We start from the raw sequence: 13,931 nt of genomic DNA on the forward strand, positions 1-13,931 counted from the left end.
CCCGGCACATAGTAGGTGGTCAGCAAATGGCAGTTACTAAGGTTATACCGAGAAGACTGATTCAGCCAGACTGCCTGGGTTCAAGTCCTACTGGAGACACTTCTTAACCCTGGGCAAATTACTTCATCCCTCTGTACTTCAGATGCCTCCTCTGTAAAATGAGGGCAGTATTTGCATCGCAGGGTGGTGGTGAGGATTCAGTGAGTTAATTGATATAAAGTACTTAGTACAGCACCCCACCTCCTATATCAATTTGTAATCATTAGTTTTTGTCTGTTTCCCCTACTCCAGAGGCCAAGCCAGCTGGGGTGCAGGGAAGGGCTGATGCAGGGTCACAGTGAGGGTGAGGAGGTGTCATGGGCCTAAGGGATCAAAGGTCAAAGACAGAAAAGGGGTTCTGGAGGCCCAGCCAACGTATATGCGAGGCCAGAAACAGACAGCCAAGGACGGAGGCAGGAGGTGGGGAGCCAGGAGCCAGGGGGGGCATGTCACGGCGGGAAAGTGAGGACCACCAGGATGCGGGGAGGGGCGCTCAGGGCTCCATGTGCACGCAGCCTGACTCCCTCCCCCTGGGGAGCCCTGAGTCAGCAGGGCTGCCCTGTGAGGAAGAGAACACAGGTGTTGAACGAATTTATTCATGAGAAAACTCGGGGTCCATCCTACTGGTTACAAGCTCCAGAAGCTCTTGTCGGAATAGCCGTGAGGGCCGGGGCACCCCCAGGCAGAGGGTTGGTTGGTGGGGCCGGCAGCGGCCCTGGGACAGAAGAGCAGACGCAGGCAGCTGTGGGTACTGAGGGGCGTTCTTCCCTGCCCGCCTGCCCAGCCCTCCCCCGGGGCCCCGCACCCCCTCTAGGGCTAAAGTGCAGCTGGGAGGAGTGGGGGGAGGGGACTAGGCAGCTGGAGAGCCCCAGTGAACACAGCCGCCCCACGAGCCCTCGCCCCTCCTCTTCCTCGTTCCTTGAGGCTCATCCAGAATCTATCCCACCCAGGTCCCTCCTGGGAACCTCTGGGTAAGGGAGACCCCTCCCCACCATCAGATATTCAGAAAGAGCTTCCCAAGAGGGTGAGGCTGGCTCCATCAGCTTTGAGGGGCCTAGAACCTGGGGGGCAGGGAGAGGCGCTAAGATCTGGGAGAGCGCGAGGAGGGAAGGATGCTCTCTGGTCCAGGGCGTCATCCCCTCCCCCTGGCCCAGCAAGGCTCCTCCTCCCCCGCCTTCCTCCCCGCCCCCCGGAAAGCCAAGGCAGGCAGGGAGCCTGGCTCCCAGCTCCAGGGCCGTGAGTCAGCAGGGTCCTGCCCAGGCCTGACTCCCAACCTAGCCATTGAGGGAGGGCCACCGCAGTGCCACCGGGGAGAAGCTGCCCTGGGGACGGGGGTGCGAGGCCTTTGGGGAAACCAGTGGGGCTGGAGTGTCCTGCTTCTGCCAGTGGTCTTCCTAGCCCTGCCTCAGGGCTGCCACTGGCAAGGCGCCCAATCTCAGCTCAGGGCCCAGCGCCACCATCTGCACCCCAGGGCCCTGCCCCACCGAGGGGCCGTGCGGGCCTTGGCGCGTCTTAGACGGCCTCACCCCAACTCAGCAGCTTAGCCAACTATCCCCCCTCCCCAGGGCACATGTCTAGGAGGCAGAAAAGAAGAGAACCCCCCTCCGAAAAAGAACCCTGAAGACCTCTGCTTCTTCCCCCCAACTCGTGAATATATTAAATTGTGCAGCTTGGCGCCAGTCCCACCCCCTTCAGATCTCCGTGGCAACCGGGAAGCGTTCCAAGTCCAGGTCTGAATCCAAGTCCATCCAGTGCCAAAGGGGGGCTTCAGCCTCTCCCCCAACTCTTCCCCGGGAGGGTGAGACCCCACATTCCACAGGGAATGAGAGGGGAGGAAGAGTCGGGGGCCTCAGTCCTCAGCCCCCTCTTCCTCTGCGTGGGGGGCCCCGGGGGGATCCTCGGGCTCGGGGGTCTGCCCGCCAGGGTGTGGGTGGGAGTGGAGGCCGGGCTGGGAGCCCTGCGCGTCCTCGCCCTGCACGTAGACGCTCAGCCCCTCGTGACTGGGCTCCTTGCCGCATGCCTGGCAGCTGCAGTGCAGGATCTTTTCCACCAGCTTGTCCACCCTGGGCACCTCCTCATGGCCAGGGCACTCCAAGGTCACCTGCGGAGGGCAGGAGAGAAGGGGACAGAGGTTTCCAAGGGCCTGGGGCAGGCAGGAAGGCCCCAAGGGTAACACTCCTCATGGGACCAAGAATCCCAGAGACCCCAGAAGCCTGAGCCCACCTGGGACACCTGGGCCCATCCAGGGGGAGGGGCTGAGGCCCTGCAGGAGCCACCTGACCTGTCTCCTCACGTCCTGCCACTTTCCTGCCCATCCCCACAGTAGCCAGAGGGCACCTTGAGGGGACCCAAGTGGTCCGCCCCTGCCTGAAATTCACCCCCTCAGGGCTCCCACTGCTCTCGCAGAAAAACCGACTCCTGACTCAGGCCACCCAGGACCTTGAGGTTGACCCCCGGCGGACCTCTCTCTCCACCCCTGACCTTGCCCCCCTCCCGCCAACTCTGTCCTGCCTGATCTGCCTGAGACTTCGCACATGCCATTCCCTCTGCCTGGGAGGCCCTTGCCCCACCTGCCCCCTCCCCACCGCCCTAGACTTTGCCCACTTAACTTCTACTCAACCTTTGGACCCGAGCCCAGACATCACTTCCTCAACGAGCCCCTCCCAACACCCCCCCACCCCGCCCAGCCAAGGCTCGCCCTGTACGAGCCCCGAGCCCCGTTAGCATTCACTCTTCCCCTGTTGTCGCACCACTAGCTACCCTTTCTTTTTCCTTTCCTTCCTCCTTGTCTCTCCCTCCCTCCTTCCACAGAGCACCTTCTCCATGCCAGCTCTGGGGACACAAGGACAGGCATGGTCCTTCAAGGAACTCAGAGTCTAGCAGAGAAAACAGACTTGTCAAAATCACCCAAATGCAGATGAAAAACTGTGTGTGTGACAGATGCTCAAAGCAGAGGTACACAGTGCCTGGGGGATCAGGAAAGGGGTTCTGAGAAAATGATGCCTAAGCCAAGCGCAGAGGACTGACTAGAATTTAACTAGGGGGGGGAGGAGGAGAAAGGTATGCCAAACAGGGAAAATAGCATGTGCAAAGGCCCCATGGTGGTCCTAAGCGGAGTAGGTAAGAGAGACTGAAAGGACGTGGGATTGGTGTCAGGGTCAAGCTAGTGAAGAAGGTGAGAGAGGGAAGATGAAGCTAAAAAGACTGGTAAGCCAGACCATGCCTTGTGGGCAGGCCTTATGGGGCCTGGCAAAGATTTTGGTCTCATCCTATAACAATGGGAAGCCACCGAAAGGATTTCAGCCTGTGACTGACATCAGAACAGAGCTTCAGAAAGAGCTCTTGTCCTGTACGTGCTGGTGTCAGACTTGTGAGCCATCACGTGGCAAGGACCATGTCTGTATCTCCAGCACGAGGCTCGGACCCTGCACACAGTGGGGCCTCACTAAGCGCTTGTGGCCAAGGCCGGGGTCGGCTCTGGGCGGGAGCTGGGCAGCAGCGGGCAGCAGTACTCACGATCTCCCACAGGGACTGGGCCGGCATGCAGGAGTCGCAGTGCACCAGGGACTCTGTAGACTGCGGGAAGGTATTGGGAACACTGTAGCTGAAGCACTGTCCCAGGCACGCCCTGTGGGAGGAGAGCCCGCCGTGTCCGTGTCACCACGGTGGAGGCAAGAATGGGCAGCCCTGTCCTCTTCCTCCCCCCTGAGCCCGTGTCCTCATCCCTTCCACCCACCACCCCGGGATCCCACCTGTTCTGGATGGACTTGGCCTCACAGCCGCTGTGGCCCACGATCTGGGTGATGTTCTTGGCCTCGCACCAGGCACTCTTGTCCGGGAACAGTGCCAGCTTGTTGATGGGCGGTGGAGCAGCCAGCAGCATGGCGGGGAGGACAGCCCCCACCAGGACCCGAAGCATCGTGCCCGTGACCTTTGGAGCCCTTGAACTGAGTACAGACTGCAGGTGAGGCCAGCAGGGTCCAGGAGGCTGGGCAGAGGGCAGGAGGGCAGTGGTGTTACGGCGTGGGCTCTGACACCTGACTGCCTGGGTCTAAATCCTACCTCTACCACTTACTAGCCAAGCACAATCTTGGACAAGTTATTTCTCCTGTATGAACCTCAAAACTGGGGCTGCTAATAGTATGAGCATCAGATGTGTATCATGGAGATTAAACAAGGTATTTCATGAAAAGCCCTGAGCAGAGAGACTGGCAGATAATACACATTCCATACGTGTTAGTTATCTTTATAACTTACTTTGTAGCTTTGAGCAAGTTACTTTTTATCTCTGTGCCTCACTTGCTTCATCTAAAGGGGGATGGTGATGCTGTGTGTGGCAATGATTATTGCAAGTACTAAGCCAGACACTCAGTTTCCAAGAACCCTGTTGAGTATTGAACAATCATTAGCTCCCTCCTCACTGTGATGTTGTGGGTCCTTGAGGGGCTGGCCAGCCAGCAGGTCTCCTGGACATGTTGCCACGGTTGTCAGCAAAGCTAACCATCTTCATGTCACTGTGAATTCTTGTGCCACCTTGGATGGGTGGACCTCAGGTGAAAAAACTAACCCTAACTAGACTGTACTTCTCGTTTGGATGCCCCATCAGAGCCCCAAGCCCTGAGTCTACACACACATCACTATCTCCAGCTCCAACCTCACCCCTGAGTCAAACAAGAGGCAAGGCAATCCAAGCCAAGGGCTTGACCCTCTGTGAATTGGATGGAGCGAGGCACTAATAAGGCAATACCAGAACCTGTCAGGAGATGGCAGTGCAGGGCAGAGCGTGTGTCACAAGCATTGACTCAAAGGGGATTTTCCCAATGTTCCCCAACTTCATCTTCTGTAGGTTTCATCCACTCTCCCACTGCAAGAATTGTGGAGGAGGGAGGCTTCAGAGAGATTCGGAAATGAGGGCAATGCTCACAAAGGGGTCCTCTGGGGGCAGGACATTGGGGAAAAGGCACTGGACTGGGAGTCTGGAATCCACACAGGCTGTGGGACCCTGGACACTGTGGCCTGTGTCCCCACCTGTGAAATGAGTGGGGTGCCCTGGACTGGTGGTTTCCAAACCTGGTAGAGCGTCAGAATTCCCTGAGGACTAGTGAAGTGAAAGTTCTAGGGTGGGGTGGGATTCTGCATTTTTTTACGAGCTTCCAGGGTGGTTCTGATATGCAGGCCAGGCTTAAGAAGTGGTCCAGCTCGGTCAGACTGGGATTCTGTGTCTTGGGACAGTCCCCAGAGGGTCCTGGGTGGGGCTGAATTGGGAGCAAGGGCCAAGTATGGTCCCACTGGTCCCACAGATGCCCAGTACTAGTCAGGCTGGCTCAGGGCTGGAAATCCCATTCAGAACAACGCTACCCTCAGCCCACCTTCTGCTGAAACGGCAGGTATTTGGTAAAAAGTCGGGAAGTGAGAGGTGTTGGGGGATCTTGCCCGCTCCTGCAGGCTAACTACATGGGCTGACTCAGCTGGGCTTGCAGGGAGGGCCCAGGCCGGCCTGCAGAGCTGTGACCACCTCCGCAGCGCTCCGGTCTCTCCATCCAGCAAGTTCTGCTCAGGTCCTGCCCCTTCTCCCTGCAGGAGGTCTCCGGAAGCAGAGACAAGTCCCATCTCACTGCATCTCAATGCCTGGGTGACCCCTGCTCCCAGCCCAGTGGGGAGGGGTGAAGCGGGGAGAGCAGTGGGAGGTGAGTCCAGACCGTCTGCCCCATCCCAAGGGAGTCTGTGTCATGACCCAGGCTCTCACCCACGCATTTCCGGTCTCACTCACAAGGTGGGCAGCAAAGCCCATGTTTTCAGTACAACCACATCCTAAGAAAATAGAATAGACTTGTTCCTAACTGGCAACCTAATATTTTAACACCCTTAGCATCCAGGAGGCTTTCTCACCCCACCAGGTCCTTTTCTGTCCCTGGGGAATTAGCCTCTGCACCAGGGTCCGACCACCGTAGCACACCAGCGGAGACCCACCTAAGGCCAGAGCTCCCTGGGCCTCCCCAGGCGAGACCGGCCCCTAGAGACCTCAGAGAGGTCCGGGGACTTTTGTCCTATGCCTGCCTCCATCAGGATTCCTCAGGAAGGCCAGGTCAGGTGGGGCAGGGGGTGATGTTAGGTTTCCTTAGGACCGGGAACGGAGCCTGAGGTTGTAATGAAAGCAGCCTGGAGATGAGCGCTGGGGCTGGCTTGGGGTTGGGATTAGGAGAGGTCAGGACTGACGCTATGGGCCCGGACCAGGCTAAGGGGGAGCGGAGTTGCGATGGGGGTTGAGGTTAATAACAAGGTGTAGTGGGAGACGGGACACCGGTGAGTGTTTCAGGGGAGTCACTGGCCTGGAGGGTGAGGACTGGTTATCATGCGTCAGGTTGTAGCAGACGCTGAGGGGAAATGAGATAAACTGAGGCAGAAGGCCACCTCCCTTCTCTACCCCCCTCTCTAGGGCACAGCTAAAGGTCAGCTGGGCCCACAGAGGGGGTGCTATAACCCAACCCACCAGGCCCGGCTTCTCACCAAGCCCTGGCCGGGACCTCAGAGGAGGGGCCAGGCCGCACTCAGCCTCCCCAGGCCAGCAGCCCTGAGCTGCAGCCGAAGCATGGCCCCGGGAGCCTCCTAAGTTCAAGTCCCAGGCCTCCCACCTAGGAGCTGCGTGACTTCCGGAAGTACAGTCCACCTCTCTGCACCCACCTACCTCAGCCCTAAAACGGGGAGCAGAGCCCTCTCCTTGAAAATGACTGGGAGGATGCGATGAAAGCACCCAGCACCCAGCAGGGACCCAACTCAGGCCAGTTCCCTTCCCCCTGGGGGATGGTGGGGAGGCTGGGCCGGCATCAGAGCCAAAGCTGGACGCTGGAGCAGGAGCCAGGGGGGACGCCGGGCTGGTCTCCCACACACACACACCCGCCGCCTACCCTCCCACCCGGCCCCCAAGAACCCCTGCTGCCCCCCCTTCACACTGGACTCGGCTCTTTGCTAGCAGGTTTTATTTTTTGTTGGCTTGTGTTTTGTTTTTTCAGGCAGCAGCTCAGCTGATTTTTTTTTTTTTATTTGATCCAGCAGTCGGACCTTCCTTCCTGAGACTCACCCAGATTCTCATCCCTTCCTCCCGCCCTGAAGGTCACACGACAAGTCACGGGAGTCCCAGAACGCCAGGGCAGGAAGGGGATCCCCCAAGCCGATCCTCTTGCTTTGCAGAGGGGTTGTCCCGAGGCCCCCAGCAAGTCAGGCCAAGCAATGCCCTTCCCCAGGCCAGGCGGTTCCCTGCAGTTTGACACCGGTTTACCAGGCACCTTCTAGGAGGGCGGAGAGGGCGGCGAGGGTGGGGGCCTGGGGAGCGCAGAGCCTGGAGGGGAGGTCGAGGGAGGTGGGTGAAGAGGAAGCAGCTGTTCAGTGCGGGGCAGTTAGACAGCTGGAGGGGCCGAGGGAGGAGAGATTCTCAATTCTGGATTGAACTCAGGAGTACAGTTAGTTACCCGTGGTTGAGGGAACTGCATGAGCAAGGCCAGGAGAGGGGGTTTATGGGTATCCGCCGAGCACACCCCTCCCAGCCTCCCAGTCGTAAGAGCTGCTCCTAACTGTGGGCCAGGTACCGTTCTAAGGCTTTTATATATATTCACTTATTCGGTCCTTATAACAACCCTAGGAGATAGATACGGTATTTCCCCCATTTTACAGATGAAGAAACCGAGGCACAGGGAGGTTAAGAGATTTGCTCACGCTGACACAGTTAGCATTCACTAGAGCTGAGATCTGAACTGGACAGCAGCAGGGTAACCACCAAGAGCTTCACAGAAGAGGAAGACAAGGTGACGGGGAATGATCTGGAGCAAGCGAGAGGCCGGGGCTTCCCGCCCCAGCAGCTGCGTCTCTTACCCCCGTCAGCACTGCGGGGCTCAACCACAGCCAGGGTTGGAAGCATGGGCGCCCCATGGGGCGGAGTTCAAATCCCAGCGTGGACTCCCCTGCAGAGGAGCATGCGGCCGAGGCCGACCCCTGGCTCCCTGGAGCCTTGGGGAAGGTACAGCGCCGCCCTTCCTCCGAGTTGTGGGGAGGCCACAATCGGGGCACCCTCAGCCCAAGGTGGGTACCTTCCTACCAGCCCACCGTCCACTCCCCAATCTAAGCCCTCCGGATCCTCAGAGGCCTTGTGCCGACACCTGACACATCTGAGGCTGCCAACAACACAGAAAGATGGCCCCTGGGGGAGGGGAGGGGACACAGCCGACCCACTCCAGCCCCGTGGAAACTGAGGCACAGAGCAAGGAAGTGACGGCCCATGTCTCCCACGCAGGGGACGAGGGCAGTGAGCAGACACAGGGCACCTGCCCTGGCAGCTTCCTGGGGAAGGACGGCGGTGGGGCAGCAAGAACACAGGCTCCGGGGTCGGGCCTGTGGGGTCCTCTCTACGTTTCACGCCTACCAGAACCTAGCATCTTCCCTGAGATGCTTGCCAACAACTCAGAAGCCCGGGCCCCACCCCTAGATATCCCGACCCCACATTCTGGGTTGTGGGGTGCAACCCAGGCATCTGTATCCACTCCCACATGATTCTGAGGACCAGCCAGGTCAAGAGCCACCCAACTCCTCAGGGAAGGGTCCCCTGTAACAGCAATGCAGACAGGGGCCACCCACCCCACTGCCTAGGCTTAGTGCCTGGAATCAAACCTGAAATTCACCAGAGGGGCCTAGATTTCAAGGAAGACCTCTGGCCCGTCCGCACCCACCGTAGAGCACCCATTGCACAGCAAGGAGTCGATTTAGTAAAACAAGTGAATAATCACCCTCCCTGTTTCCTCTTTGGGATAAATCTGAATATTCAGGGTCCTTAAGGCCAGGTACACCAGAATTTTCTTGGTACAATGGCCCACTCACCCCCAAACACACACACACACACACACACACACACACACACACGCACACACCAGGCCTTCGGTTCCCAGCAACCAGCCTGGTGTGGGAGCAGCTGGAGGGCAGGGCCAGCAAATGGTTAGAAGAAGGCAAGCCTCTCCCCAACTTTAACGTCTGCTTTCCGTAACCTCCTCTGGAAATCCTTCCCACCTAAGGCCCCAGCGGATTCAGATGGAAGTTTCTACCTGTGGGCTCTGGTGACATCTGGATTCACACAGAAAGCATGTGCGGTTTGTGGTGAGTTGTTTTTCAAACTTATCAGACCAGATGCTCCCAGTCCCTTCCTTTCCCTGTTCTCCTCCTCCCCTGCCCCACCCTGACACACACAAAGGGCCGGCTCTGGGTCTCCTTTATTCACAACGGGCTGTGACAGACCCCAGTTCAAACCCTAGCTCAGCCCCTTTAACTTTTCTGTGCCTCAGTTTCCTCACCTGCAAAGTGGGGGTAGCCACCTCTTAGGGCAGTTGTGAGAATTAAACTGAAGAGGGCATGGAAATTTCAGGAGAGGACGCCTGTCACAGGATGTCCTCAACAGAGGTCCTCACTACGAGTGCTAGCTTTGAGTCACCCAGGGCTACTCACCCTCCCTGAACTCTGCCCACACCCTTCTGTCTCCCCCTCCCCCCTTCCCACACAACCCCCCCTTGCCCTCCCCTCCTTCCCCCCTCCCCTCCCCTCCCCCTCCCCTCCCCCTCCCTCCCACTGGATCCTGAATGCATCCTGAGAATATCTAAACCCCGGGGTTGCATCTGCCTTGAAGAAAATGGATTTAGGGGAAACTCAAACAAGATGATGGCTGGGCGAGGGTTTTATGAACTGTCTGTGCTGCCAGGGTGGGAGCGGAGAGGAAGGTCCCACTCAGACTCTAATTCTTGGGCCACTGACTGAAGGGAAAGGGTCCCGGAAAGACCAGCAACTTCGAGCAAACAGGCTGGGCCTGGCTGCCGGGCCGTACATGCTGCTGGGTGCAGAGGGTGTGGCATCTGCGGCCTCGGCCCTAGGCTTGGGGATCAGCAGGAGTGAGGCAACCACCGCAGGTCTTGGAATGAGTGCAGGGGACTTCCTTGACTGGTGCAACGGAAGGGAGGGGCGAGCCAGGGTCAGACCCCAGCCCTGATCAGCTCAGCAGGCCCACTCTGGGGTCCAAGGACAAGTTCAGGCCCAAGCTCATCCGCTGACTCCCTGCGCGCCTGGAGGCAGGACAGTACAGTGCTTAGAGGCCACTGACCACTCGCTTCACCTGCCCAGGCCTCCCATTTGCCCCTGTGAAATGGGAAGCACGGCCTGGGAAAGTCCATCTTAGCAGATTCCCTCAAGAGGAGCCTGGCTCCAGCGCGCTGCTTAAGGCCACTGTGATTCCATGACCCCAGTCACCACAGGGTGGCTTCCTTCCTTCCGTCAGCGCTGGCAGAGCATGAACCAACCGTCCAGGGGCGGACACGAAGGGCCAAGCCCATGCCCCAAAGGCCTGCCCATCTCTGCCAAGCAGCCCCACCTCCCTGGCTACAGCCCCCCAGCCCAGACCACGGCCCGCCTGCCCGCAGACCCTCCTGACCGAAAACTGTCTCCAAAACAAATCGATGCTAATGAGCTGCTGCAGGGCCGGCCTACACATCTGCTCAGCAGAAGTCCCACTGCAGACTTCACCAGCATCCCTGCCCGCTCCCGCAGCCTGCGACCCTTGGGGGGTGGGGGTGGGGAGAAGGAGCGAACTCAGTTGGAAATTTCACTCTAAAAGGATGAAGATATACGCGGCTAATGCACAGCACATCCTCCTGGGCCCACCCTCCAGCACACAGGCCCAAGAGAAGGAGGTCCAGCTCGCAAGGGTGGGGATGGGGGGGGTCACCGACGAAATGCTCCAGCCTCGCCTTTTCTTTGGCCCCAACCAAAGGCAAACCACACCCAAGCGGCCCCAGCATCTGGAGGAGTTTCAGGAGGCTGGTGGTTTCCACAGTAACAAAGGGTGAGGGGCTCCTTGTTGACAAATTGCTTCCCCATCCCCATCCCCCGCCAGCGCCCAGCCTTTGGCCTCCGGCCCTGACCTCTGTTTTCCTGGGGTTCCCGTAGTTACAGGCTGGTGTCCTCCAGCTGGGCGAGGACCTCGGAAAGCCTGAAAATGTGCCCTTCTCCCCGGGTGCCGGCCACCCCCCTGGCCACGCCAAGGCGGCCAGCTGCCCCCTTTACTGCGGCTTGTAAAAGATCAGAATCGCCCCGCCCAGGGAGCGGGGCGGGCAGGTGGCCGGCGGCACGGCCCAGTTGTCCAGGCCGCCTCGCGGGGGTGGAACTCTTACGAAAACTGAGCCCCCGGAAAGGCTGGCTTCCCTGCCCCAGACTCAATTCCAGGGGGATGACCCAGGCCAGTCCCCCGGGGCAGGCGGAAGGTAGGGGGAGGGTTTCGCTTCTTTTACCAGGTCTAGGAAACTATTCACGAGCCCCGGTGGGGGCCCCGTGCCTCCGACACGGGCTGGGGGCGCTGTCCGATATTGAGGGCGGGGGACCAGGAAGACGCAGGAACTCAGAGAGAGACTCCCACAGCGGGGCAGGCGGAGAGACGGAGAGAAAACATAAAGGCAGAGGCACAAACCCAGGGAAATGGAAAACAGGCAGAAACGGAGAAACAGAAAGAAAGGGACAGAACCAGAGAAAGAGAGGAACGGAAATAGAGAGACAGGCAGATGGGGAGACAGGCAGATGGGGAGAAACACAGAGAGAGACAAAAAGGAGGCAGAAACGTACGGGAGTGGAGAGGCTCGCGGCGCGGCGAGGCCCGGACAGAGCAGCGGGGACGCGCGAGCCCCGCGGCCGAGCTCCGGGCGCTGCCCCGGCGGCCGCGCGGCCCGACCCGCCCTCGACCCGCCCGGCTTTCTCTCGGCCGCGCATCTCCCTCCCTTTCTCTCTTGGCCGCGGAACTCCTACCGAGAAATGGAAACCCCTGTTGAGTCGGGGGACCGGCTCGGGGCGCAGGGGTGCTCCCTGGCCACCCCGTGCCGCGTCCACGTCCCCAGCCCCGGCGCCCCGAGCCCCCCGCGCTCCCGGGCTCGGCGGCGGCGCCTCCGCACGGTGCCCTGGGCCGGCGGGAGGGCCGGGGGCGCGGCGCTGCGCCTGCGGCCGAAGCCTCTGGAAGCTGGGCGCCCGCGTGCCGGCCCGGGCGGGACTTACCGCGCGCGCGGCGGCGGTGGGGAGCGCGGCGCACCCGCCGGTTCCTGCGGAGCTGTCTGCGGGCCGCGGGAGGCAGGCGCGGCGCCCCCGGGAGGCTCGGGGAGGCGGCCGGCAGGGCTGGCGGCGGCCCCGCGAGGCTCGGCTGGGCTGCGCTGCGCGCTGTCTGCGGCCCCGGGCGGGCGCGCGGTGCGGGGGAGCGGCGAGCCGAGCGGCTCCGACGTCAGGGGTGTCTCCGCTCCAAATAGGGAGCGAGGGCGGGGGCAGTGGAGGGAGGGACGCGAAAAAGAAAGAGCGGGCGGGCGCGCTGGGCCGCTCCCTCCGGGCGCGCAGGAGGGGGCGCCTCAGCCGCCCGGGGCCCCGGCCCCTTCTCCCCGTCGCCCTCGAGCCCCGGGCCGGGCTCCGGCGCGGTCCGACGGCGCGGCGGAGCTACCGGGGCCGCCCTGGTCGGCGCCCTAGGGGCAGGGCAGAGAGCCCGGCGCCCCGGCTCGTTCTAAAGCGCCCTCCGCCGGATTTCTCTGCGCTCGGACTTCTCTCCAACTTTCCCCCAGCCCGGCCATCGGGCCGTGCCAGGCCTCCGGGTGACAAAGATGGAAGTGTTCCTTTTTGTGGGAACCGGGTGCTTCAGTCTTGCTCCGAGGGTGTGGCGCCCCAGTCCACCGAGCCGCGGCACCAGGAGACTGTCCTCCCTCCTCAGTCCTGCGGTGCGCCCAACCTATCCGCTCCCGGCCGTGCGACCCGGGGCTGGTCCGCGCTCTTAGTTCCCTAGTGTCACTCGACCTCCGCCGGGCCTCGCCTCAGCGCCAGGCACTTGGCTTAAGTGTGCAGAGAAGGGTCTGAGAGTCCCGAGGAGGACTATTCGGAACGTCGGAACCTGGGCTCACTTCTCTGACTCCTGCGAAGAGCAGAGCGCCCAGCGCGGCGTCCCAGCCTCAGCTGTTGGGTACGGGGGTACCCAGCTTATCAGCCTGTACTTGGGCACTCGGGCGGGTTTCGGTCGTGCCCTCTCTGTTTGGTGTGCCAGTGAAGTGAGAAAATAGCTTTGCTCCTGGAAAGTAGTAGCCCGGTCCTGAGACAAGATTTCGGAATTTTGCGTTCTACCACAGTGGTGGGTGTCCATGCATCTCGCCCCAGCCTGGCTGGAAGCCCCAGATGGAAGCAGCCCTGCTCATCCAATGTCACAGGTTGGTGAGCATCCCGGTGGCTCCTAGTGGCCTGTTGATAATTCCATGGTGTACGCTGACCTACCTGCCTCTCCAAACCCAGTACTGAGTCTCTATGCCTCCTAGTTCTTGCTTGTGCTGTTCCCTCTGCCTGGGGTTCCCTTGCCCTCCTTTCATCTCCTGGTAAAGGCATTCTTCAAGCACCAGATTGGAAAGCCTTCCCAAGACCCAAGTAGCATAAACCCCTCCCTTCTCCGGTGTGATCCTGGAAGCACAGGATACATACCCTCTGTTCATGGTAATTTCCCTCTAGACTAGTTGAGTAGATCTCTTTCCTCCCCTTGACTGTGGGCTCCTTGAGGACAGGGATAACCTGTGTCAGTGTCCCCAGGGATTGGCAAGCAAGGGTTACAATATATTTGGCTGAATTAAGTAATTAATATCCCCCATAAATGTTTCCATGAGTATAACTATAATAATGCTCATAATAGCTCAGGCATATTGAGCACCTTCCTATACTACGTGCCTGGTCACATTCTAAGCACTTTCCACCCACACAATAAATCTGTGAAATAAACAGCATTGTTATCCCCATTTCATAAGTGAAAGTACCAAGACCAAGAGAGAGAGGTTAAGTAACTGGCCTAAAGTCACACAGTAAAGGGGATG

The 13,931-nt window shown here is 60.0% G+C and overlaps 1 protein-coding gene across 6 annotated transcripts in view; it reads right to left on the bottom strand.

Annotated features, from left to right (window-relative positions):
* Nucleotides 1-619: 619 nt before the first annotated feature.
* Nucleotides 620-13,931, bottom strand: part of NBL1 (NBL1, DAN family BMP antagonist) — a 62,876-nt gene continuing 49,564 nt past the window's right edge. For 2 of the 6 annotated variants that reach the window (XM_082403155.1, XM_082403154.1), the window contains 3 exons: nt 3,792-4,027; nt 3,556-3,667; nt 620-2,140 (listed from right to left, as the gene is read on the bottom strand). In XM_082403155.1, the coding sequence (XP_082259281.1) occupies nt 1,889-2,140; nt 3,556-3,667; nt 3,792-3,958 (531 nt within the window). In that variant the 5' untranslated portion in view covers nt 3,959-4,027 and the 3' untranslated portion in view covers nt 620-1,888. Of the gene's footprint in view, nt 2,141-3,555; nt 3,668-3,791; nt 4,028-10,985; nt 11,100-12,102; nt 12,319-13,931 lie in introns of those variants that run through there. The other 4 variants (XM_082403158.1, XM_082403157.1, XM_082403159.1 and 1 more) reach the window with 4 other exon arrangements.

Source organism: Balaenoptera borealis (genome assembly GCF_965194805.1).
Source record: "Balaenoptera borealis genome assembly, chromosome: 1".
Classification (NCBI taxonomy): Eukaryota; Metazoa; Chordata; class Mammalia; order Artiodactyla; family Balaenopteridae; genus Balaenoptera; species Balaenoptera borealis.